At 38.1% G+C, this 22895-nt stretch overlaps 1 protein-coding gene across 1 annotated transcript in view; it reads right to left on the bottom strand.

The window, feature by feature from the left end:
* Window positions 1-4238: 4238 nt before the first annotated feature.
* LOC114476886 (kinesin-like protein KIF20B) overlaps window positions 4239-22895 on the bottom strand; it is a 39850-nt gene continuing 21193 nt past the window's right edge. Inside the window, exons 23-35 of the mRNA XM_028468880.1 lie at window positions 22754-22876; window positions 22600-22645; window positions 22396-22521; window positions 21818-21948; window positions 21241-21396; window positions 19699-19866; window positions 19437-19547; window positions 19320-19367; window positions 16680-16889; window positions 9229-9291; window positions 7857-7965; window positions 4479-4621; window positions 4239-4366 (exon numbers count right to left, since the gene is read on the bottom strand). Of these exons, the coding sequence (XP_028324681.1) occupies window positions 4289-4366; window positions 4479-4621; window positions 7857-7965; window positions 9229-9291; window positions 16680-16889; window positions 19320-19367; window positions 19437-19547; window positions 19699-19866; window positions 21241-21396; window positions 21818-21948; window positions 22396-22521; window positions 22600-22645; window positions 22754-22876 (1512 nt within the window). The 3' untranslated portion in view covers window positions 4239-4288. The remainder of the gene's footprint in view (window positions 4367-4478; window positions 4622-7856; window positions 7966-9228; window positions 9292-16679; window positions 16890-19319; window positions 19368-19436; window positions 19548-19698; window positions 19867-21240; window positions 21397-21817; window positions 21949-22395; window positions 22522-22599; window positions 22646-22753; window positions 22877-22895) is intronic.

The raw sequence follows: 22895 nt of genomic DNA, 5'->3' as shown, positions 1-22895 counted from the left end.
AATCTGTAACTATACCTGCTGATCTTCTGCCCATATTTATGAATATTTGTATTTAATTCTTGTTCTATTCTATATAATTCTGTGTTGTTTGCACATAGTGTTCTTTGGTTTTATGATTTTTGTTACTGACTAGTAAAACCAAACAGGTAAGTAGAAATTCCCCTGCACTGACACATAGTGTATTATTCAAATTTTTAAAAAATAGGTTTTTTTTTTAATGGTTTGTTGTGTCGCAAAAACAAATAATGTTTACACACTGTTTAGACTTAAAAAAAAGAAACAAATTATCTATTGTTATTCATTTATTTGCGAGGGCGAGTTAAAGCACTCATACCTGGGGCATCACATGACCTAAAACTGGTAAAAACCAAAGAGTGAATCCTTCCAACGAGCTTAAACTCAGCAGTGTTTTTTGGCAACGAGGACAAAGTGACTTTAGTTCAGCTGAGGCGTCTGAAGCTCTTCCTGTTTTTAAATTGAACATTAGTTTTCTGATCACATGTGAACATCTCAGTGAAATCCACTGTGATTTGTTTCTGTGACATTTAGTGTTTTGCTTCTTCATCCTTTAGCTCATGTCCTTTAAACACCCTGAGGATGAAGTGTGTGTGTGTGTGTGTATGAGAAATGATGCTTCCCACAGTCAGGTTTAACAGCTCAACAAAGACGGTTGTCTCCTCCATCTGTGTATATATATCTATCCTTGTATCTGTGCAGCTAAATTTACCCTCTCTGTGTCTCTCTGGGAGCTTTTCACTTTCTATCTATTATGAAACATCTACTTTCCAGCATCTATAACAGTGTCACGGACTCCTCGTTTCACACAGACCCAGAGGAAACCCATGTTATTGGCTCTGAGGTCATCATTAGATCACCTTCATCATAAAACACAGTTATTTATTATAGACATGTTCTGTGTAGCATCCATTTCATATTCCATTCAGGCATGATGTGGATCTTATGTTGTGTAGGGAGGAGGAAACCATGTATCATAGACAGGACATGTTCATTTTTATGTCATTTGTGCTCATGTGAACACTGATTCATTACCAGTGACCAGCCCCACAGGTTTTGGTTAGCTTAGCACATAGCAACCAGTCCCACATGTTTGGGTTAGCTTAGCACATAGCAACCAGTCCCACATGTTTGGGTTAGTTTAGCACGTAGCAACCAGTCCCACATGTTTGGGTTAGCTTAGCACATAGCAACCAGTCCCACATGTTTGGGTTAGCTTAGCACGTAACAACCAGTCCCACATGTTTGGGTTAGCTTAGCACGTAGCAACCAGTCCCACATGTTTGGGTTAGCTTAGCACGTAGCAACCAGTCCCACATGTTTGGGTTAGCTTAGCATGTAGCAACCAGTCCCACATGTTTGGGTTAGCTTAGCACGTAGCAACCAGTCCCACATGTTTGGGTTAGCTTAGCACGTAGCAACCAGTCCCACATGTTTTGGTTAGCTTAGCATTTAGACACAAATCCCATATGTTTGGGTTAGCTTAGCACGTAGCTCCCAGTGCCCCTGGGAATATTCCCTGCTATAGCTTAGCATAGAGGAAACTGTCTCACTTTGTTGCTTTGAGAGTGGAAAGAACACACACCTGTTCACTGAATCCAGCTTCACACAGAAAACTGTCAACACCATCACCACGTCCTCACAGAGCCTGGCTGGAAGGACGCACACACACACACACACACACACACACACACACACACACACACACACACACACACACACACACACACACACACACACACACACACACACACACACACACACACACACACACACACACACACACACACACACACACACACACACACACACACACACACAGTGAAATGAGAGGCTTTGCTGGTATTAATGTGATCACTGAAAGGATGCAGGCGCGTGTGGATTTGTAACACCTCATGTCATTATGTGAGGATCACGGAGGTCACCACTGAACACGGCGATGCTTTTAAAGGTCATTGTAGGACACGTGCAAGAAAATGTCAGATCTACTGAGGAATACAGTATAATAATTACCCAGTAAACCTAAAATATAATAATCTAATGTCATGATTGTTACCACAGACGAGGGCCGTAGATTGCAGTCAAGAACACAACTTCACATCAAAATCACACAAGATGATAACATGTTTGTGTCGTCTCTCTGATAGAAAACATGCAGGACAGGAGCCCTCTAGGAGCGATGCTAAGCTAACTATGCTAGGCTCCGCCCTCCTCTGGGAGCTTTTAATTCTCTTCCTGTGTCATGTCAGACTTTCTCTGATGTTGAGTCTCCAGAAGATTCTGTCCTCTATGAAGTTCACCTGAAAACGACCTCGACAGGAAGTAGAAACACATTAAGACGTCAAAACAGATCAGATTCAGGATCCACACTAAAAAAACCATGTGAACTGAACTTTAGATGAAGGAGTGTAACACTGTGTTTCTTATGTAATAAAGTGACTAGTGAGGACCAGGGAGACGTGCCGTCAGAGCACGTCAACACACTGTCTGTGCAGCGGTCTCTTCATATTCCTTTAAACATGTTGGGTTTCTTTACAGGAAAAGGAAACTAGAAGATGATTTCTCTCCTGTGGAGATGTCTTGTGGCTTTATTTTGAACATTTATTTAACTATTTGTTGCATTTTGTGAAATTTTCTTTTCTGTTTTTGGAGTTGTTGTATTACTACAGTTCTTTTGTTTATTTTTTATGTTGTGTATTTTCTGTTGACTTTGGAGTTTTTTGGCCTGTTGTGTATTTTAGTTGTTTTGTGATTTTTTTTACCGTTTTGTGCATTGGTAATTTTGTACATTTTAGTTGTTTTGAGTGTTTCTGTTTTATGTATTTTCATTGTTGTTTGTGTGTTTTGGGAGGCGTTTTGTGGTTATTTTTAGCATCACTTTGTGTGTGTGTGTGTGTGTTCTCGTGTTACTGCAGGTCTCTCTGTGTGTGTTGCTGATGGTTCCCAGTCCAACCAGTCCATGACAGGAGGAGGTTCCCACACATTTAGAGGTGGTGAAATGTGTCCAGATGGCGTTTCCTGGCTCCGTCCAATCCAACGTCATCATTCTAGCCTTCACAATAAAAGCCTTCACAGTTAGTTGTGTGAGCGCAGACACTCTTTCATTAATGTGGGAGTGTCGTTAACAAATGTTTGGCCTTCACCCAACATGTAGCGTTCCTTTGTGAAGATAAAAATCTACCAATCAACAAGCACCACCTGCTGATGAATACAATCAGTGCATTAATGAGGTTACTAAGAGACAGCAGGGCCAATTAACACCAGCACCACTAAAACATCACCTCTGTGGAGTCTGGTTAGACACAGGATGGAGAACAACAACTGTAACAAAAATAAGCAACGTGACTGAAAAAGTCATTTTAAAAAACACAAAAAAACAAAAACAAAATGACTTAAAAACATAAATAATGACTCCAAAATGTACCAAACCACATAAAAAATACACAAAAGGACCACAAAAACCATCCGTCCATCCATCTTCTCCCGCTTAGCCGTTTCCGGGTCGCGGGGGCAGAATCCTCAGTAGGGAGGCCCAGACTTCCCTCTCCCCACAAAAACCAGAAAAATTAAATCACAAATGACTCCAAAACACAGAAGACAAAAAAAACACACAAAATTACACAAAAAAATACCAAAATCATTTAGAAACACAAAAATAAAACTCCAAAACGACAAATGAAGTACATAAAACGACAAGAAAAACACACAAAATGAACTACATAAAATGACTACAAAAACAAAAAAACAACTCCAAAATGCACCAAACCACATTAAAAAAAAAAAACACAAAGCCAAAAAACAAATTAAAATAACTAAAACACACAAACACCACCCACACAAAATCACAAATGACTCTAAAACAACAAAAAACACAAAAATCTAAACTGAAGCACATAAAATGAACACAAACACACAGAAGGCAGCAAAGTTACGAATTAAAAAAAAATATATATAAATATTAATATAAACACCAAACATGTATATTTGTGCGTTGTTGTGTTGTTTTAGGAGGAAGTGACAGAAAGTGAGAGAAAAAGGTTTTAATGTTGTGTACAAAAGATTAACTGTGTTCACTCCGTCATGAACACAGATAAAGTGCTGCTAGTAATAAAAACACAACTACACAATGTGCACACTACACACACACACACAGCAACGCTGTGTAAAGAGTCGAGTTCAGAGTAAATGAGTCACTGACTCGTCTTCACGGACGTTTCCCAAATCATAAAGTAGTGACAGTGTGTCGTAGTGTTCAGTTACTGGGATCAATGGATCACTTCCCCATCCTGGAGCGAAGGCGTCTCATCATGTTCTGATGGTCACTCTCCTTCTCCTCCGGTTCTCTGATCATCTGAAAACACAACCAGTCACTTTATCAATGAACCAATCATGAACTCAGATCATTTGAACGTCACGAGTCATGGAGGATTCAGATGAAATGTGTGTGTGTGTGTGTGACTTACATTGAGGGGGGACACCTCCATGGGGGAGGAGATCTCTGGCCTGTAAAGTTTCCTTTTGTTCTTCTTGGTTCTGAGGCTGAGGGACGATGAAGAGCAGGAGGAAGAGGAGGAAGGGGAGCCCACCAGGCTCATCATCTTCTTCGCTGTGGACACAGTGAAAGTTAACGTGTGAGTCATTTTCACTCTGAAGTGTGAGTCAAAGTTCCTTCACAGTCTCAGAGAAACCAAACAGTTTAAAGGACTTTTAAAATATACCAAATGTTCCTTTTCTGTTTATAAACTTTAGTTCTTTTACTGTTACAACTTCATAAAATCACAACAAACATAAATATAGTGAGGATGTAGGAGGCATAAGCTAATGCTATGCTAAGCAACTGCTACTGCTAGGCTAATGCTTGGTTAATAATAATACTAGATTAATGATAATATTAGGCTAATGTTAACTCATTGACTGCCAAAGACGTCTAAAGACGTCGATTGTGTTTTTCGGCTGGGGTTGCTAGGAGACAGTGTGATGAAGCTCTTCGGTGAATATCTAAATTGTACCATGATGTAGTGACCAACAGAGGAGAGGAAAGGAGTTAACGAGACAGAAAATGGCGCTGTGAGAATAGATAAAGTTCCCACCAGCTCACAGTAGCACACACTCAACCAGAACATGTGTGGAACTAAGTGGACTATTGAGAGTGTAGCGATGGTGAGAGAAAATGATCAAAAAACTGGACAAGCAGTGACACTCAGCATGTCCAGGATGAGGAGGAAGTTGTCTGTGGAGAAAGACTTGGAGGAACGCCAAAATACAGTAAGAAATCCATTCAACTCTGACATAGATAGTAAAATGATAATAATAATGTCATCAAAAGTCTGGTCTCAGTGTTGTTTTTGTAGTTTTATAGAAGGAAACCAATGTTGACATGTCACTAAAACAAAAAAAAAAAATGTTTCAAAGTCACTAATAGGTTTTTTTTTTAGAAAAAGACATTTTTCTCAGCTTTTTGTCACAAACTGGTGATTTGTGTGAAACTTGCCTCTATTCAACTAATGATTATAGAAGAACAAAACAAGCTAGAAACAAAAACAAATATTTTCTAATCCGGTGTCAATTTTCAGATTGTCATAGTACAAAATATTCTGTGGGTCTTTAAATATCAGTGAAAATCATCTAAAACACTTGTCAATATGGGGTTGGCTGCTCTGAAAACGGCTGGAAGTGAATGATAATGCTTTACTATTGCTAATGCTAGACTAATGTTAATGATAATGCGTGGCTGATGCTAATGCTAGGCTAATGTTATTGTTAGGCTAATGCTAAGTTAATGTTAGGCTAATGTTTAGCTATTGCAAGGTTAATGTTTGGCTAATGCTAATTCTAGGTTAATGCTAATTCTAAGATAATGCTAAGCTAATACTAATGCAAGACTAATGGTAATGTTAACGCTAGAGTAATACTTAGATATTGCTAATGCTAGACTCATGCTAATGCTTAGCTAATGGTAATGACAGGTTAATGCTAACGCTAGGCTAATGCTAAACTAATGTTATGAGCAAGCAAATCATAAAATGGATGATGTGAATTCCCTCATGTGATTGTGACGTGGTTCAACAGCTTCATCCTCACTTTCGTTTTATTCAGGAAATGCAAATATTGTAGTTAATGTAACATTTTACCGCTCCAGTTGGTTTACGTAAACGGAATAGTTACGCTGAAATCACACAAAATGCTTTTTCCATTCATTTTCCCACGATCATTGGAAGAAGGTGAGAATTATCTTTTTTTTTTTTACTTTGAGCAAATGATATTTGATTATTTGATGAATGAGGTCTGCACTACATCTATATCTGATAAATAATGATGGTGATCTACAGCTGCAGCTGTAATGCAGACGTTGAACAGCAGGAGGACAAACTGTGGATCCCTGAGGCTGAGATGAATTCATCTGAACTCTGCTTCAGCTTCTCCTCAGTCACCTTTACACATTCTAAAAACCCAGCTGGGTCATGTGACTGCCTGCAGACAAACAGTGACCTCGTGCTCCAGCTGTGAAGGTCACCCTCAGGTTTACTTCAGGCACTTCATTAGAACGAGATTAAAATCAATGCTAATGAGTGAAATAAGTGAGTTTTGCATCTGTGTCCAGGATCTCCTTCAGATTCTTTGTTTTTTTCACTTTATTAAATCTGCTGAGACGGAGACAGAAGGAACCGCCCCCAGGCTGGTGACTGACAGCTGGAGTCAGAGCAGCACCCGGAGGGAACGGAAGCAGAACTACTGCTAAAGTTTAGCTACAAACGCTCTGTGAGTCAGCAAAATTATGTCCATTGATCTATGAATCTGAATAATATCCACTGTTATCAGGAACATTTATTATTATTATTATAGTCATCTTAAAGATGGAAATCCTTGTTTTTAAGTAAAATGGGTTCAAAGTGACCAAAAATGGTGGAAAATGTGGTGAAATGGAATTTTAAAATTCATAGAAATTGGTTAGAAGTTGAAAATTGGAGTGGGCAATAAAAGACAGAAAGAGTGGTAAAAAGGAACAATTATTTTAAACTGGAAAACAATGGACACGACCATGATAATCATGAAATATGGTGAAAAGAGGTTAAAAGTGACAATAATGGGTCAATATATGACATTAGGTGGAAAGGGTTTATAAGTGCTGAACATGTCTGGAAAGTGGAAAAATGTGCAGAAAAGTCATTAAAATGTGATGTAAAAGTGTCAGAAATGGAAGAAATGTAGCAAAAATACATTAGAAGAAAAAATATGACAAGAAAAAGTGATTAAATAGGTTAAAATATAGTGTTTGGTGGAGTTGCAGAAAAAAGATGAAAATAAGCAAAAATGGGCTCAAATTGTAAAACATTAAAATCTTCTTAGTTTCTTGAAGGCGACCCCAATTGGGGTCCTGACTCCAAGTTTGAGAACCCCTGACTTACAGTACAAAACATGATTTGTTGAAAAAAAGTGTCGGTATTGTAGAAAAATGATAAATATAAAGTGTTTAGAGGCAGTTTGGCTTCTCTTGTTTAGTTTAGAACAGTTTTCATCACAATCAGTTCTCTGATAAGTTGAGTTTAGATTCATTTAGCGATCACGTTATTTAGTGACTGGCATGTGTATTAGGAATATGAAACAAAAGCCGTCACATCATGAAGGTTATAGCTGAACTGGTGATCATGTTATCTTGTGAACAAATAGCTTTGAAGGTGTGCTTTTGCTGTGGCCAGTCACCAGTTATAATGATCACCAGCTGAAGAGATACACCACACACAGGAAGTGCTGTTGTTCTCTCTGAGCAATGGTCAGATGATGTCACCACATTGTGTACGGTCACTAACTAAACTGGTAACACTGTGGTTCTTCACACCGACCTTTGGAGCCGAGCAGAGTGGGAGAGCTGTGCAGGAAGTCTCCGATCTTCTGCAGTGCTCCGTCCTTCCTGCAGCTCTGAGAGGTGAGACGAGTGGTGGGAGAACGGCTCTGCATGGACGGACACACACACACACACACATTAAAGGAGGAGTGGAACTACGTACAGTATGTACGTTAGCATACAAACGTTAACCCTGCTGTACAGTTCCAGCTCTGAGTCGACTATAGGTTTGTTTATATCACTGGTTCTCAAACGTTTTAGGCTCTAGTCCTCCTTTCTCTTATTTCTGAATCGAAGTCCCCGTTTTGATATCAAGAAGATAATCAAGACATTTTTTTCTGGAATTAGTTTTTGATCATGTTTGAGCTTTTTACTGCATTTTAGTTGAACTAGATTTATATTTCACAAAGTGAAAGTATAGAAATACAGTTATTTAAGGTTGTGTGTTGTTTTAATTAAAAAAAAAGAATAACAATTAAAAAAAAAATTCTGAAAATTCAGGCGACCCCATTTAAACTCCAGGCGACCACACATGGGGTCCCAACCCCAAAGTTGAAAGGCTCTGATTTAGTGGCTATCATTTCTGGGACCAAGACTGACACCATTTGCTCATAGAGAGTGGTGGTCTAGTGGTTCAAGCCCCACCTGGGTCATCACTGTGGGATGTTGAGCAAGTCCCTTAACCCCGAATTGCTCCCCAGGCGCCACAAAAAATTAAAGATTAAAGATTAAATCGGGGCTTTTGCCTTTAATTGGCCATGTAATGTTATTACATTAATGGAATTTGTCCTCTGCATTTAACCCATCCCTGAGGAGCAGTGGGCAGCCATTTTGCGGCGCCTGGGGAGCAGTTCAGGGTTAAGGGACTTGCTCAACATCCCACAGTAATGGCCCAGGTGAGGCTTGAACCGGCAACCCTCCGATTACAAACCCAGCGTCATTAACCACTAGCCCACGCGTGGCTGCCGACTGCCACCCAGGGATGGGTTAAAATGCAGAGGACAAATTTATATGTGTAACAGTGTGTAACATCATATATCAATAAAGTTTGAGAGTTTTTTTTTTCACTCTCTCTCAAGTACCCCGTGTATTGCTATCACGTACCCCCTTTTGAGAAACACTGGTTTATAGTGTGAGCTGTTAGCAATTAGCCTGTTTCACCATTGTTAGCATAGCATCCTTTGTCTCAAAAAAAGGCTGGTAAAGTGAAACGGACTATACTGGAAAATATGGAATTCACTTCCTGTACCAGAAATGTATTTATGAAATATTTAATATTAATTTTTAGAACAAAAATCAACTGAATATACTCTCACATATGGGGAAATATCACATTTACACTAGTGATGAGAGTGTGTGCGTGTGTTCACCTCATCCTGATGCGGAGTCATCTTTGTTCCAGTGTTCTTTCTGTTCTCTGCGTCCACATCATCCTGTGCACACGCACACACACACGGTTCTTTACATCAGAGGTTCTCAACTCGTGGGTTGGTCTTATAAAGTGTGTGACTAGCTTCACCTCAGCCCTAATATTTATTGATTTATTTCTAAACCCCGAGAGCCTCGATATTACTTCAACATGTGTTTTCCATTTTGTCCTTTTGATATTTATAATAAAAGTTAATTTTATGAACATTTTTCTTTTTATTTTTAGTTTATTCCATTATGTGGATAAAAACTGCTGCTGACTTATTAAAGTTTAACACCTTCACATTTACCTTCCATTTGGCTCAATCTGCTCCTTATTTATTAGGGCTGTAGTCAACCTAGGACATGGTTGGTCGACCAAGACTATGGCACACGTAGCGATTAGTCGACCAAAAAAAAAAACAGAGAATGGAAAAGAAAAACGTAGAATGAATGATTAGGTGCAGAGGAGGACGAGGAGAAAGAAAAAGACAAATATTTACAGTGTTTTGTGGTGCAAATTAGCTTTTAAACACAAACTATTTATGATATGAACCTTATTCAAGCTTTGACCAGAACCTGACTAAACAAAAGTGAAACCTACAGGTCTGACAGACATTAGGTATTTATATCAGAGCCTGACCTGAAACCTACAATTAAAACCTATTATTTCCTTGTACAAATGACATATTTACATTTGTTTTAGAGGTAAGCCTGTTTTTATTAATAAACTGTTGATGTCATCAGAACAGCGCATGGGGAAACAAACGCACATCAAACACAGGTGTGAAGTGGATCTATTTACATAATCCACGTATCACATATAATGATGATCTATGTTCTTGTGCAGAAAAAGGATTGATATTATATTGATAAATAAACCTTATTACCTATATAAGTGCATTGCATTTTTTTTTAAAGATATTGAAACTGATGTCATTGCTGGTCAACCAATGATAATCTTGGTCGACCACGACAGCATCAACCAATTAGTCGACTAAAAGACCAAAGTTGGCCGCCCTAATATTTATACAATGCGACTTTGATATTATGAATGTTTTTGCTGCTTTATTGGTGAATAAACTGTTTTTTAAAAAAACAAATACATAAAATGGGAAAAATCCAGATCAAATCTAAAAGATACTCAGTTAGTAAATAAATCTATAGGCAATGATTAAAAAAGTATACAAGATTAAATACTTGTCTTTTTAGTGATACAAATAATAAAAAGAAAAAGACATTATTTATCTGATAAGAAATGCACATGAATGTCCAATCATTGTTACTAAAAAGTATTAAAAATGATGTAAAAATGGCACTTTAAACTGTATTTATAATGTATATTACATAAAAACTAAGTACAACAAGCAGCAGCAACAACAACGACAAGGCAGACTGAGGTGCATACATGTGCACAGAGAGATACAGTGTGAGAGGATTACTGCTGATAAATATAATTATCACTTTCACTCTGGAACGTGTGAAATAATAAGAGCTGCAGTGAGTCATCAACAAGACTCTGCTTTAAAAACACCAGGAGTGAAGAAAGGTCGGGATGCAACGAGTCATCGCTGACGCACATTATCATTTTGTTCATTTCGACAGCCATTTTGAGAAACTTTGCTTTTTTTTTTATTATTATTATTGAACGTTTATGTATTTTAGTTTTCACATTGTGGGGGGGGATACTCAAATGAGCACATTTCAACAAGAATGTGTCCTAGTTTGAAATTCTACAGATAAATGACATTTACAGTACGGATTTGTGACATGTTCTTCAGAGCAACTGGTTCAACAATTTCAGCCCATTTTTACCTTTTTTCTGCAACTACACCAAACTCACCATATTTGAACCTATTTTCATCACTTTTTCCCCAATTTAACCACATTCACCATTTGCCTTGGCCATTATTTGTTCCTATTTTGAAAACTACATTACCCCAACCCCCGTTCTAAACCAATATTGACACTTTGAACCCTTTTTACCACTTTTTCCGTCTGTTTTTGTTCACTTTAGTTTACAACTTTGAACCAATTTCTGTGGTTTTTAAAATCCCATTTCACCACCTTTTCCACCATTTTTGGTGACAGACCCCTACCCCCTCCAAATAAATAAATAAAAATGTCTGCCACTTGAACCCTTTTTAACTTCAACATATCCAAGCAATAAATGACAAATCAGTCCCTGCAGGTTCTTTTCTTTTAAATTTAATTGATTTTGTGACAGATTTTTATTTAACTCATTCAGTGCCAACCATTTTCAGATTTTCTACCATCCTCAGTTCCAGCCGTTTTTGAGCATTTTGACTGATATTTAAAGACCCACAGAATATTTTCTACGATGACTATCTGAAATCTGACACCAGATTCTGAAAGATTGAAGCCTCTACTTTCATCAACAACAAAAAAAAAAAATTGTTTCTGGCTCGTTTCATTCTTTTGTAATCAGCCGTTGAATAGAGCAAGTTTTACACAAATCTTCAGTTTTCGGAGCAAAAAGCTGAGAAAAAAGTCTTTTTCTAAAAAAAACCCTGTCAGTGACTTTAAAGCTATTTTTTTTGCTTTAGTAACAACTCTAACATCTGAACATTGTTTCCTTATATATAAAAAAAATAAAAACACTGATACCGGGCTTTTGATGATGAAATTATTATTATTTATCTATCTGGGTCAGAGTTGAATGAGCTCCCCCCCCCGACATGCATCTCAACATTATCAATAATCCACTCAGGTCCACACATGTTCTGTGTTAGTATGTGGAGCTGTGACCTGCTGTATACGTCACAATATCACTCTGTAGCGCCATAATCTCCCTCGTTCCTGCTTCTCCTCCTTTGCTGGGTAGCATTAGTGGCTAATCTCTCATCTAAAGGTGCACTACTGCCATTTTCAGGACACAGTTGGTCACTACAACACCCCACATCTTAGATATTGATGAGAGCCTCCGTCAGGGTGTTTTCTAGTAATCCCCGTGAAAAAAATGCAAATGACAAGTTATCTCGTCAATGGCACTGAGCGTTTGGATTTGAAATGACGAGTTATCTCATCAATGGCACTGAATGAGTTAATCTGGGTAAATGTTAAATATTTCGAGGACTTTTTGAACAATTAACAGTTCTTTGAACTAATTGAGTTATTAAATGCAGTCAGGTAATAATTCATGTTTTTCTTTCTGTCATTTTAATGGATTTGACACGTGTCGTACAGGTTGGAGAACCTGTAATCTCCTCCAGCAGCAGAAGATACAACTCACTCACATGTGCTATCCCTCACAGATTAAAGTGGCTGACATGCTGATATCCTGACTTTGATGTTTAGTTTAAACGTCTCAGCGTGTGTGAGCTCTTTGTGCTGCACTTTGTCTCCGTGGTAACGCGTTCCTTCTGAGTGACAGGCAGACTTTCTGTTTCACAGCATGTGAAAAAACTCTCATTAGCAGCGTCGTAAAATACTAACACTGCAGAGAACATTTTCGTGAACCTGAAGGAATAAACAGCGTCTGATAGAATCAGGGTTGGAACGTGGAAGCGACTAAGATGAAAAAGATAAAAAAGGCTTTTAACGCACGGCCCAGTAGACGCAGCGTGTGTGAAGGCAGCAGTGATCAGAGGTGATTTACTGCACTGAGATCAATGTCTCCATGAAAGCACCACACACTTTTCTTTTATTGTCCTGTCAGTTCATCTGTACACATGACTCAGCAGAACAACAAAGACTAATAGGATTCAAAGCCAAGAAACACCAACCAATCACAGCAGAGCCCAGCCCCTTTAACCTGAGTGCTAAGATAACCAAACATGTTCACAGTATACAAACAAACACAATCAACGATATAATCTACACAAAACTACAAAAAAATGGCACAAAATAACTTTAAAAACATGAAAAAAATCTACACAAAACAAAAAACATGCAAAACAAGGCAAACAAGGACAGCAAAATACACAAAATAACTTAATAACACATACTGTATAACATCAACACAAAATAACCCTAAAAATACACAATCTACACAAAACAAAAAACAAGACGGAAAGGACAAAAAAAAATACAGAAAACTAGACACAATAGACAAAATGACTCCAGAAACACACTGAAATCTACATAAAATGATAAAAATGTAAAGCAAAAGCAAGAAAATTCACAAAAACAGACCATACTTTACTTTTCTTTTAAGATTAAATCAAACAAACAAATAAGAAAACTGCAGATTCAAGTTTGAAAGGAAAAAAAAACTTTAAATTTCAATTTATATATTTTATAATTAAAGCTTGTAGTTTGTAAATAAATAATAATAAAAGCATTTTAAAAGCTGTAAAAATGTAAATATAGCTGTGATAGTTTCTATTTAAATACAAATATCATTATACTGTGTGTGAGTTTAAATCCAACCTTCAGTTATTTGTGCTAGAGCTGAACTTATAAAGCTGAGCTAATGACAGATGATGATGATGTGCTCTGCGTTAATGGAAGCTACGCTACAGCAGCTAAATGAACGAATGATGGCGATGAAGACGATGATGAAGATGAGGCTTTCTGATGAAAAGGTAAAAACTAAAAAGCTGTACCTGGGCTTTAGTTTTCCGTTTGCTGCTCCTAAAAATGTGAGACTTTGGAGAAGAAAACACAAACAGATTTTGGTTATAAAAAGCTGCGTATTAAACACCTAAAGACTGGATTTAGTTAAAATGGTCCTAATAGTTTAGTTTGGAAAACATCATTTAGTTAAAACATCACAGAGCTTTGTTTGAAGACGCTATTAGAAAAACATGACGTATTCCAGTCATTTTCACTTAAATCAAATTGTTTTCAACTCATTTCATCCTCAAGGTGCTCAAAACTGTTTCTAATCATTTTATTAATAAACCATTTAAAAATACTACTTTTTATACATTTGAAAATTTTTAAACAATGACAATAAAAAACCACAATAAGCAAAATAGAAAAATTATTTTTTTAAAAACAACAAAAAACGCCTCTAAAAACAAAATAATACAAGTGGAAACAAAAAACACAAGAAAAGTAAAAAAAAAAAAATGGAATACAAAAACACACAGACTAAAACAATACACAAAATGTATGAAAAATACACAAAATTATGACAGAAACACATAAAAAATACACATACTGACTCCAAAAACCAGCAAAATATTAAAAAATGCAACAACCAAAAACACAAAATGATTCAGAAAAACTACAAAACAAATTGTATAAAACAAACAGAAAAAATGACCCCAAAAACAAAACAAAGATAGTATAAATAAACACAAAATAACTCCAAAAAACAAATAATCTTTAAAAAGATGAAATGACTACAGAAAACTCACAGCTGTGTCAAAAATACACACAATGAATCAAGCAAACACACACACAGTGACTCCAGAAACACAGTTTTTGTGAGTAGGTCTTCTTATATTTCTATTACAGCCCATTGTAATAACTGTAATAACCTGAGATGAACTAGTCAGACTTCACAGCTGCTGTGAGATGTGTTGCTTTTAAAGTTCCAAACTTTTCCATCTCGTCCCATTAGAGCCATTACTACCATGTTCTGCGCTGCTCTAATGGAACTAAAGTCTGTCTGTATCACGTCCAACTCTCTGTACAGATGTGAACATGTGGCTGCTCTTTAATAAAAAACACTAAATGTGTTGATTTCACAGGAACAAATGCATGTTATATTGTTTCATGAGAAAAACACAAAGTAGATGACATGCATAAAGGTTTCTAGGCTTGGATCATTTACATAATTTAATAATAAATCTCAGGAAGCAGCAAAATAATCATTAAACTAGAGAGACCTGATAACAGCTAATCTAAATAAACACGTGTAACTGGTTGCTACATGCTAAGCTAACCCAAACACGTGGAACTGATCGCTATATACTGAGCTGTAAATATGAGGGAACGGTTGCTACATGCTAAACTAACCCAAACATGTATAACTGGTTGCTACATGCTAAGCTAACCCAAATGTTTATAACTGGTTGCTACATGCTAAGTTAACCCAAACATTTATAATTGGTTGCTACATGCTAAGCTAACCCAAACGTGGCAATGGTTGCAACATGTTAAGCTAAACCAAACATGTGTAACTGGTTGCTACATGCTAAGCTAATCAAAATTTGTGGAATTAGTTGCTAAATGCTAAGCTAACCTAAACGTGGGAATGTTGCAACATGCTAAGCCACACCAACCGTGGGCGACCGTGGCTCAGGTGGCAGTGGGTCGTCTTCTGATCGAGAGGTTGGGGGTTTGATCCCAGTACCTGACTATGTGTCAAAGTGTCCTTGGGCAAGACACTGAATCCTAAGTTGCTCCCAGTGGTCGACTAGCGCCTTGTATGGCAGTCCTGTCCCACTGGTGTGTGAATGTGAGAGTGATTGGGTGAATGAGCTGATATGTAAAGCGCTTTGAGACTGTTTCAGTGGTGATAAAGCTCTATATAAATCAAGTCCATTCCATCCATTTACCAAACATGTGTAATTGGTTGCTACATGCTAAGCTAACTTAAATGTGGGAATGGTTGCTACATGCTAAGCTAATCCAAACATATAAAACTAATTGCTACGTGCTAAGGAAACCAAACATTTGAGTGGTTGATTAGTGCTAAGCTAACCAAACATATGGAACTAGTTGCTACGTGCTCAGCTAACTAAACATGCGTGACTAGTTGCTACATGCTAAGTTAACCCAAACATGTGTGAGTGGTTGATTCGTGCTAAGCTAACTAAACGTGAGGGACTGGTCTCTACCTCTTAAGCTAACCCAAACATAAGAAACTAGTTTCTACGTGCTAAACTAAACCAAACATATGGAAGTAGTTGCTACATGCTAAGCTAACGCAAACATATGGAACTAGTTGCTACATGCTAAGCTAACGCAAACATGGAACTAGTTTCTACGTGCTAAGCTGACCACAAATGTTTCCAGTCTCAGAAGTAGAAGAACATTGACTGTCTGTAATCTGAGGAACACATATATTCATCTTAAAGGTTCCTCCTCCCTCATCAGGAAAAATTTTTGGAAAAAATATGAAACGGACACTGCACAGACTGTCAGAAAAAGCCCTGAGACGTCGAGGAGACGTTTTTCAGGGTCAGTTTTTGGTCTTTAACTCTATTTGTTGTATGTATAATTATACCCAGAGAAGAAGAAAACATATTCAATTCTACTCCTCCATCACGTGACAAGATGCCATAAAATTTAAACATAAAACATTGAGGGAGTTTGGACGGAAATAAAATAAGATAGTGTTGCTGCGCAAAGGATTTTATTGATTATTTAGTCCTTTGTGTCTGTTTTAAGTTGGTATTTGGTCTTTTTTATGTTTTCTTTGTGATGAGATCTCTTCTGGATTATTATTGCACACAGAAATCCTTGAGCCATATGTTAAGAACCTCCACTTCCCTACCTTCTCCATCTCGCTGCTTTTGCGTTTGCGACTCGAGCGTGTGATTTTGACAGTGACGGCGCTCTTCTCCCCCTGGCGTCTCAGAGCCATGCGGTTTGGCTGCAGGGAGCTGAAGGCGATCTCCAGCTCAGGTTTGGGGAAACGGCTGCAGCGCCCGCTCTCTGTGGAGATCTCAAAGGAGTCCAGGACGGCAGAACCACTGGCCGAGCACTGAGGGATAAAATACAGGAGGATCCTTTACAGTCATGATATTACACTGCGACAAGCACACCTACTACATGATGCTAAGTTTTCTTGTGATGAAGATGTCACATTTAGTCTTCATCTAGTTTCAGGTGAAAATATTTGGTGGACAAAGGTTATCAGTCTTGTTATCTTTCAGAATATGCTCTCATGTGGTATATGAGCTCAAGTGGCGATCATTATACCGTAATTTCCGGGTTATAAAGCACACTGTTTTATTGGCCGCATTACAATAATTTAGCCATTTTTAGAGAAAAATCCACACAAATTCCCCAGCCTAACATAGGCCGCACCCTATTGGCTGATGAGGGTGCCCGTCAGACAAATCGACCAATCAGAACGGGCAGGTAGGCGGGCTGCTGTACACAAGTTAGGTTTCACAGAAATATCCGTGTTTCAACTGATAAGTTTCCTTTACTACATGAAGTCTCCTCCTCACTGCTCCACATCTACATATCAGACCATTTACAGCTTTTCATGGTCACTTTTTACTGGAACCAGACTGATAAACCACTTCATCTGTTCTTACCGTGAACTACCACGGAGCGATCACAGCGAATCGGACTCTGAGTCAGAATACGGATGCGATCGCTTCTGAATAAATCCAACGTGGTGATTTGGTAACTTCATGCTGTTATGTTATTACAAACTGACTGACTTTTACTGTTGACGGAGATCAGAACATGCTGTATACAGCCTGTATACAGGATGTTCTGATCTTCGCTCCGTCTGTCCGTCCTCCTTATGGAAGCGTCTCCATCAGCCTCAGAGTCCAGAGCACCAATCAATCCTGAACAAACCTAACACGTGATTTAACAACTTTATTCTGTTTATTCTTCTTTGCGCTCTCTCTCTCTCTCTCTGACATTTTTCCGCGTCGTTGCTATGACGAGGCAGTGTGCATCATGACAAAATGAGTGATCAGAATGATTCTGTGCGAGCAAAAACATTTTAATGTTAATAATTTCATTATTCCACCTGGTCTAATGTGACGGAGCTTAATTTTGTGGCAGCATGAAGCTTATAATACTGAGAAAGATCCACAATTTAGCCGCGTCATTGTTTAAGCCACAGGGTTCAAAGTGTGAGAAAAAAGTAGCGGCTTATTGTCCAGAAATCACGGTAATTTAAAAACTGTCATGTCGGGAGCGATGCATTAAAGGGATCCTCCACTAGTTTTACAAGTTTGGCCTAAAATCTTTGAAATGTACTCATTAGCAGATCAATGTCTAACAAACACATTATTATAATCCATACTCTCCCTTAAACAGTATGCTGACACGCTCTGGTGGCTGAAGTTAGTGATACAATCACAGGCTGTTGAAGGACTTCAGTCCATGATTTGCTCGCTAACTTCAGCCACCAGAACGTGTCAGCGCACTGTCGAAGGGAAAGTAAAGGTCGCTTAGGAGAGCTCTTCTTCTCTGTTTCATTGTCTACCACCAAACCTCAGAATTGGAACTATCACCCCATGCAATCACAGATTTTGTTGGTCACAACTGTTTTTATCCTCTTTCTATAAACAAAAGGTTCACATTAACATCTTTAACTATTTTTTTAGTTGCGAAGTGCCCTTAAAATCTACTAAATAATCTAAAAATCAGGCAGAATGTTTCACTCCAATAGAAAACAATGGCATGTTTACGGGCAGTGGGGCCATGTGACATCATCAATCACATGATTTCAAGATGGAGGAACACAGGCTCTAAAACTGTAAAGTAGTTAATAAAATGAATATGATCATAATAATGTGTTTTCTTTGACAAAGATTTACTAATAAGGACATTTTTAAAGGTTTTAGGCCAAATTTGGAAAAACAGTGGAAGATCATTTTAATGTCGTGTTTAACTTTATTTAAAACTTTGTCAATCAGAAAATGATTAACAATTAAAATCTGTAAAACTCACAAATCTTCAAGTCCTGTATTTTTTGGAGCAGGAAAAATGCTAAACTTTATTATTTAATTAAAATGAACAAAATAAATAAAAACAACTAAACAAATCTCAAAAAAAATTCTATAAAATAAAACAAGTCAATTTCAATATAATAGAACAAAACAAATAAATATTCCAATTGAGCTATTAAGAAAAACAAAACTAAAAACAAACTAAATTAACATGCGCCATCAACATCTGTGAGATTTCTTATCTCCTTCATTTAAACTGCATTTTAATCACACTTAGTTTAACCATTTCATCAAAATCTTTCCTTTAATGACATTGGAGCGCTCATTCCCATTGGTGTTATGGTTCAACAGGTGACCATGTTGTTTTGTGACCTGTCATATCAGAGGTTAAGCTTTAATGCTGTGTTAATCTGAAGAAACACCAAAAATACTAAAATGAATGCACGAATCAACGTGCATGCTCCTCAAAAGAGTGTACAGAGTGAGCTCACCTGGCTGCTGACGGACGCTCTCAGGCCCCGCCCTCCGGATGAATCATCCTGTAAGGCCAACAATCATTGATGAACGTGTTTATTTTCACACTTTAGAATGGTTCAGAACAAACTGACCTTTGTTTCCTCCAGTTTGGCTCTGGAAGCTTCCAGCTCCGTCTTCAGCTGTGAGATCTGGGTTTCCTTCTCAGTGAGGGCCACCTGCATCTGTGCTGCTGTGGGACTGACCTGTGAGGTGTTCAGGGACACTCATTGTGACATCTCACGTATAAACGCCTGCTCTCACTGATACACTATAGCCAAAGCTTGTGTTTCACAGGTAGACACAGACTTCCATGCACCTATGTGATTGTCAAACCTTAGTCTTGCTGGTACTGACCTCTGGTGGCATCTGAGCAACATTGCAGCGTAGTTGTGTGATCAGTGCATCTTTCTCAGCCTGAGAGGACAGAAACTTCTGCAATTGGACCTCTAACGCTGCTACCAGAGTGTCTCTCTCCTTCCTCCACTGGTCCATGGACTGATCTCGCTCCCTCAGCTGAGACTCCTGACAGGGAGGAGGGACGGATCAGACGGTAAAACTGGATGAAACTTTAGGAGTGGGGACGTCAAAGCTCAGGAGTGGCGGCCCTATGACTAATTTGTTACGACCACTAAAGCAAAAGCACGAGACCAAAGAATGAGACCATAAATAAAGAGAAAGAAACTAAACTAGTCCAAAAACATCCTAAACAACCACAAACAAAACACAAAAAATGAGAAATATACAAAATAACAAAAATTCACAAAATGACAACAAATCACACTTAACTCATTGAGTGCCATTCACGTCTATAGATGTGAATTGTGTTTTTCGGCTGGGGTTGCTAGGAGACAGTGTGACGAAGCTCTTCGGTGAATATCTAAGTTGTACCATGATGTAGTGACCAACAGGTGGCAGCAGAGCACATTTGGATGAAAAATCACCCGTGATAGGCAGAGCTCAGAGGGAAAGAAAAGAAGTTAAAGAGAGAAAATGGTGCTATGAGAGTTGATGCTGAAGTTCCCACCAGCTCACAGCAGCTCACACTCAACCAGAACATGTGTGGAACTAAGTGGACTATTGGGAGTGTAGCGATGGTGAGAGAAAATGATCAAAAATGAGGATGAGGAGGAAGTTGCGTGTATGGAGAATGACGGGGGAGAGACTTGGAGAAATGCCAAAATACAGTAAGAAATCCATTCAACTCTGACATAGATAGTAAAATAATAATAATGTTGCCATCAAAAGTCTGGTCTTAGTGTTGTTTTTGTAGTTTTATAGAAGGAAACCAATGTTGACGTGTCACTAAAGCAGGTCTTTAAAAATTAGTCAAAATGCTCTAAAACGGCGGGCACCTAATGAGTTAATGACCCTCAAAAAAAAAAAAAAAACAGAAAATGCACACAAAATGAAAGAAAAACACACTAAATGACAATAGAAATATGCAAAAACACTTGAAATCACAGAACGACAGGGAAAATACACACAATTAATCCAAAAACATAAAAATCACCACAAAAAATACAGAACAAAACAAACACAGAAATGCACAAAACTCTCTCATAAAACATACAAACTAACAGAACACTTACACAAAAGGACAACAAAAACTTATAAAATAGATGCAAAATGACAACAAAATAACAAAAACATGTACAATATGACTCGTAAAACACAAAACTACAGCAAAAGTACACAAAGCCACTACTAAAAAAAAACATATCAGTTGGTTGTTATGTTATTTAGTGCCAACAGATTTAAAAACTGAAAATGAATTATTGGCTGTGATCTGAACATGTGGTTTAACTCAGTGAATAAACACAGTGACTGCATTAAACAGTCACCAGTTCTAATGATGACCAGATGAAGTGATACACCTATAACTTGTGGTCCTCTCACCAGCTCCCCCTGCTGTCTGACGGAGCGCTCACGGTCTTCAGCAAACTTCCTCATCTCCTGGTTCCTTTTGTCCTCCGCCTCCTTGGCCTGACCAATCAGAGAGAGCTTCTCCTCCTGCCACTTCCTGCGCTCAGCCTGGTGTTTGTCTGTTAGGGTCTGAAAGAAAAAAAACATTTTACTACTTTTTTTTTTTTGTTTTAATCATAATAAATTCACACGTTTCCAATAATAAAAGAACTATTTCCCTAAATTAGCAAGATCATTTTGCATTTTCCAACATTCATTTTATCAAAATAAAGTAATTACATATTTTTGAATGGCTAAAATTTTCAGCTCAATCTTTAGCCAATAGATGGCGATGTAGGCTGAAAAATACAGATAGGTTTGTCAGTTTCAAATGAAAAAAAGTACACTGTATATAGTGTGTGAAATAAGGTAATAAGATCTAAAAACTCCTTTAAAGTAGGGGCTAGTTAGTAAAATACTGTTTAAACAACAAATAAATGAATTCATCAACATTAATTTGAGGACACTGAATGCTAAACGTGATAAATGGTTTAGTGAACAAACAGACGACCTTCAGGGTTTCCTCAGTGCGAGCTGCTTCCTGTTTGAGAGCTGTGATGTCATCAGACGCACCCTCTGATTGGCTGGCTGTGGTGAGTCCTGCATCGTTCTGTAGCAGCTTTGCTTTCACCTGCTCCAATTCTGGAATAATTAACATTAAACACAAACACACTTTACAATGAGGTCAGCAAGTAACTGAGTCAACAGAGTAAATAAATAGCAAGGAAACTATGCAACTGTGTAACTGAGTAAATAACAAAGTAACTGAGTATATAGATAAACTATGTAACTGAGTAAATAACTAAGTCACACAGTAAAGAAGTAAATATCTAAGTGAGTAAATACTAAGTCACTAACTAACGGAGTAAATACCAAAGTCACAAAATAAGTAACTGAGTTAATACCTATGTCATTAAGTAAGTAACTGGGTAAAAACTACGTAACCAAGTAAATCCCTAAGTTGCTTTGTAAATACGGAGTAGTAGTAACTATGTAAGTGACTAATGAGTGAGTAAATTCTTTAGTGGTGAGTAACTGAGCGTGTAACTTTGTTACAAAGTAACTAAGTAGTGTGAGTAGAAGCGTGACCGTGGTGCAGCTGGTGGATCAGACTGAGTTTCTCCTCCAGCATCGTCTCCATCTGCTGCTGCGTCTCTTCCTGCTCCGTCAGAGCCAATCGCATCTCCTCCATCACTCGACTTTTGACCTCCAGCTCTGAAACACACACACAGAGAAACTGCTGAGCTCTGATTGGTCCTCACTCAGCGGTAATAAACGTAATGAGTGACAGACCTCTGCAGGTCTTCTGGTGGAGCTCCTCACTGATTCCTGACGGAGTCTGAGGAAAACACGACATGGATGAGTGTGATTAAAAGCTTTAATCAGCTACTTCCTGCTCTAATCAGACAGGAAGTAGCTCTCTTCAGACAGGAAGTGGAGAACTCACTGCTCTGAGCTGCTGGATGCTTCGGTCTCTGATGGCGAGCTCACTCTGAAGCTGCTTCCTGTTCTTCTCTCCATCAGACAGCTTCTGTTTCAGACACTTCTCCTCTTCTCTCATGGCAGAGATCTACACAGCACAGACTATA

Source organism: Gouania willdenowi, chromosome 15 (assembly GCF_900634775.1).
Source record: "Gouania willdenowi chromosome 15, fGouWil2.1, whole genome shotgun sequence".
In the NCBI taxonomy this organism is placed as follows: domain Eukaryota; kingdom Metazoa; phylum Chordata; class Actinopteri; order Blenniiformes; family Gobiesocidae; genus Gouania; species Gouania willdenowi.
This window is presented reverse-complemented; position numbering and strand designations above follow the sequence as displayed.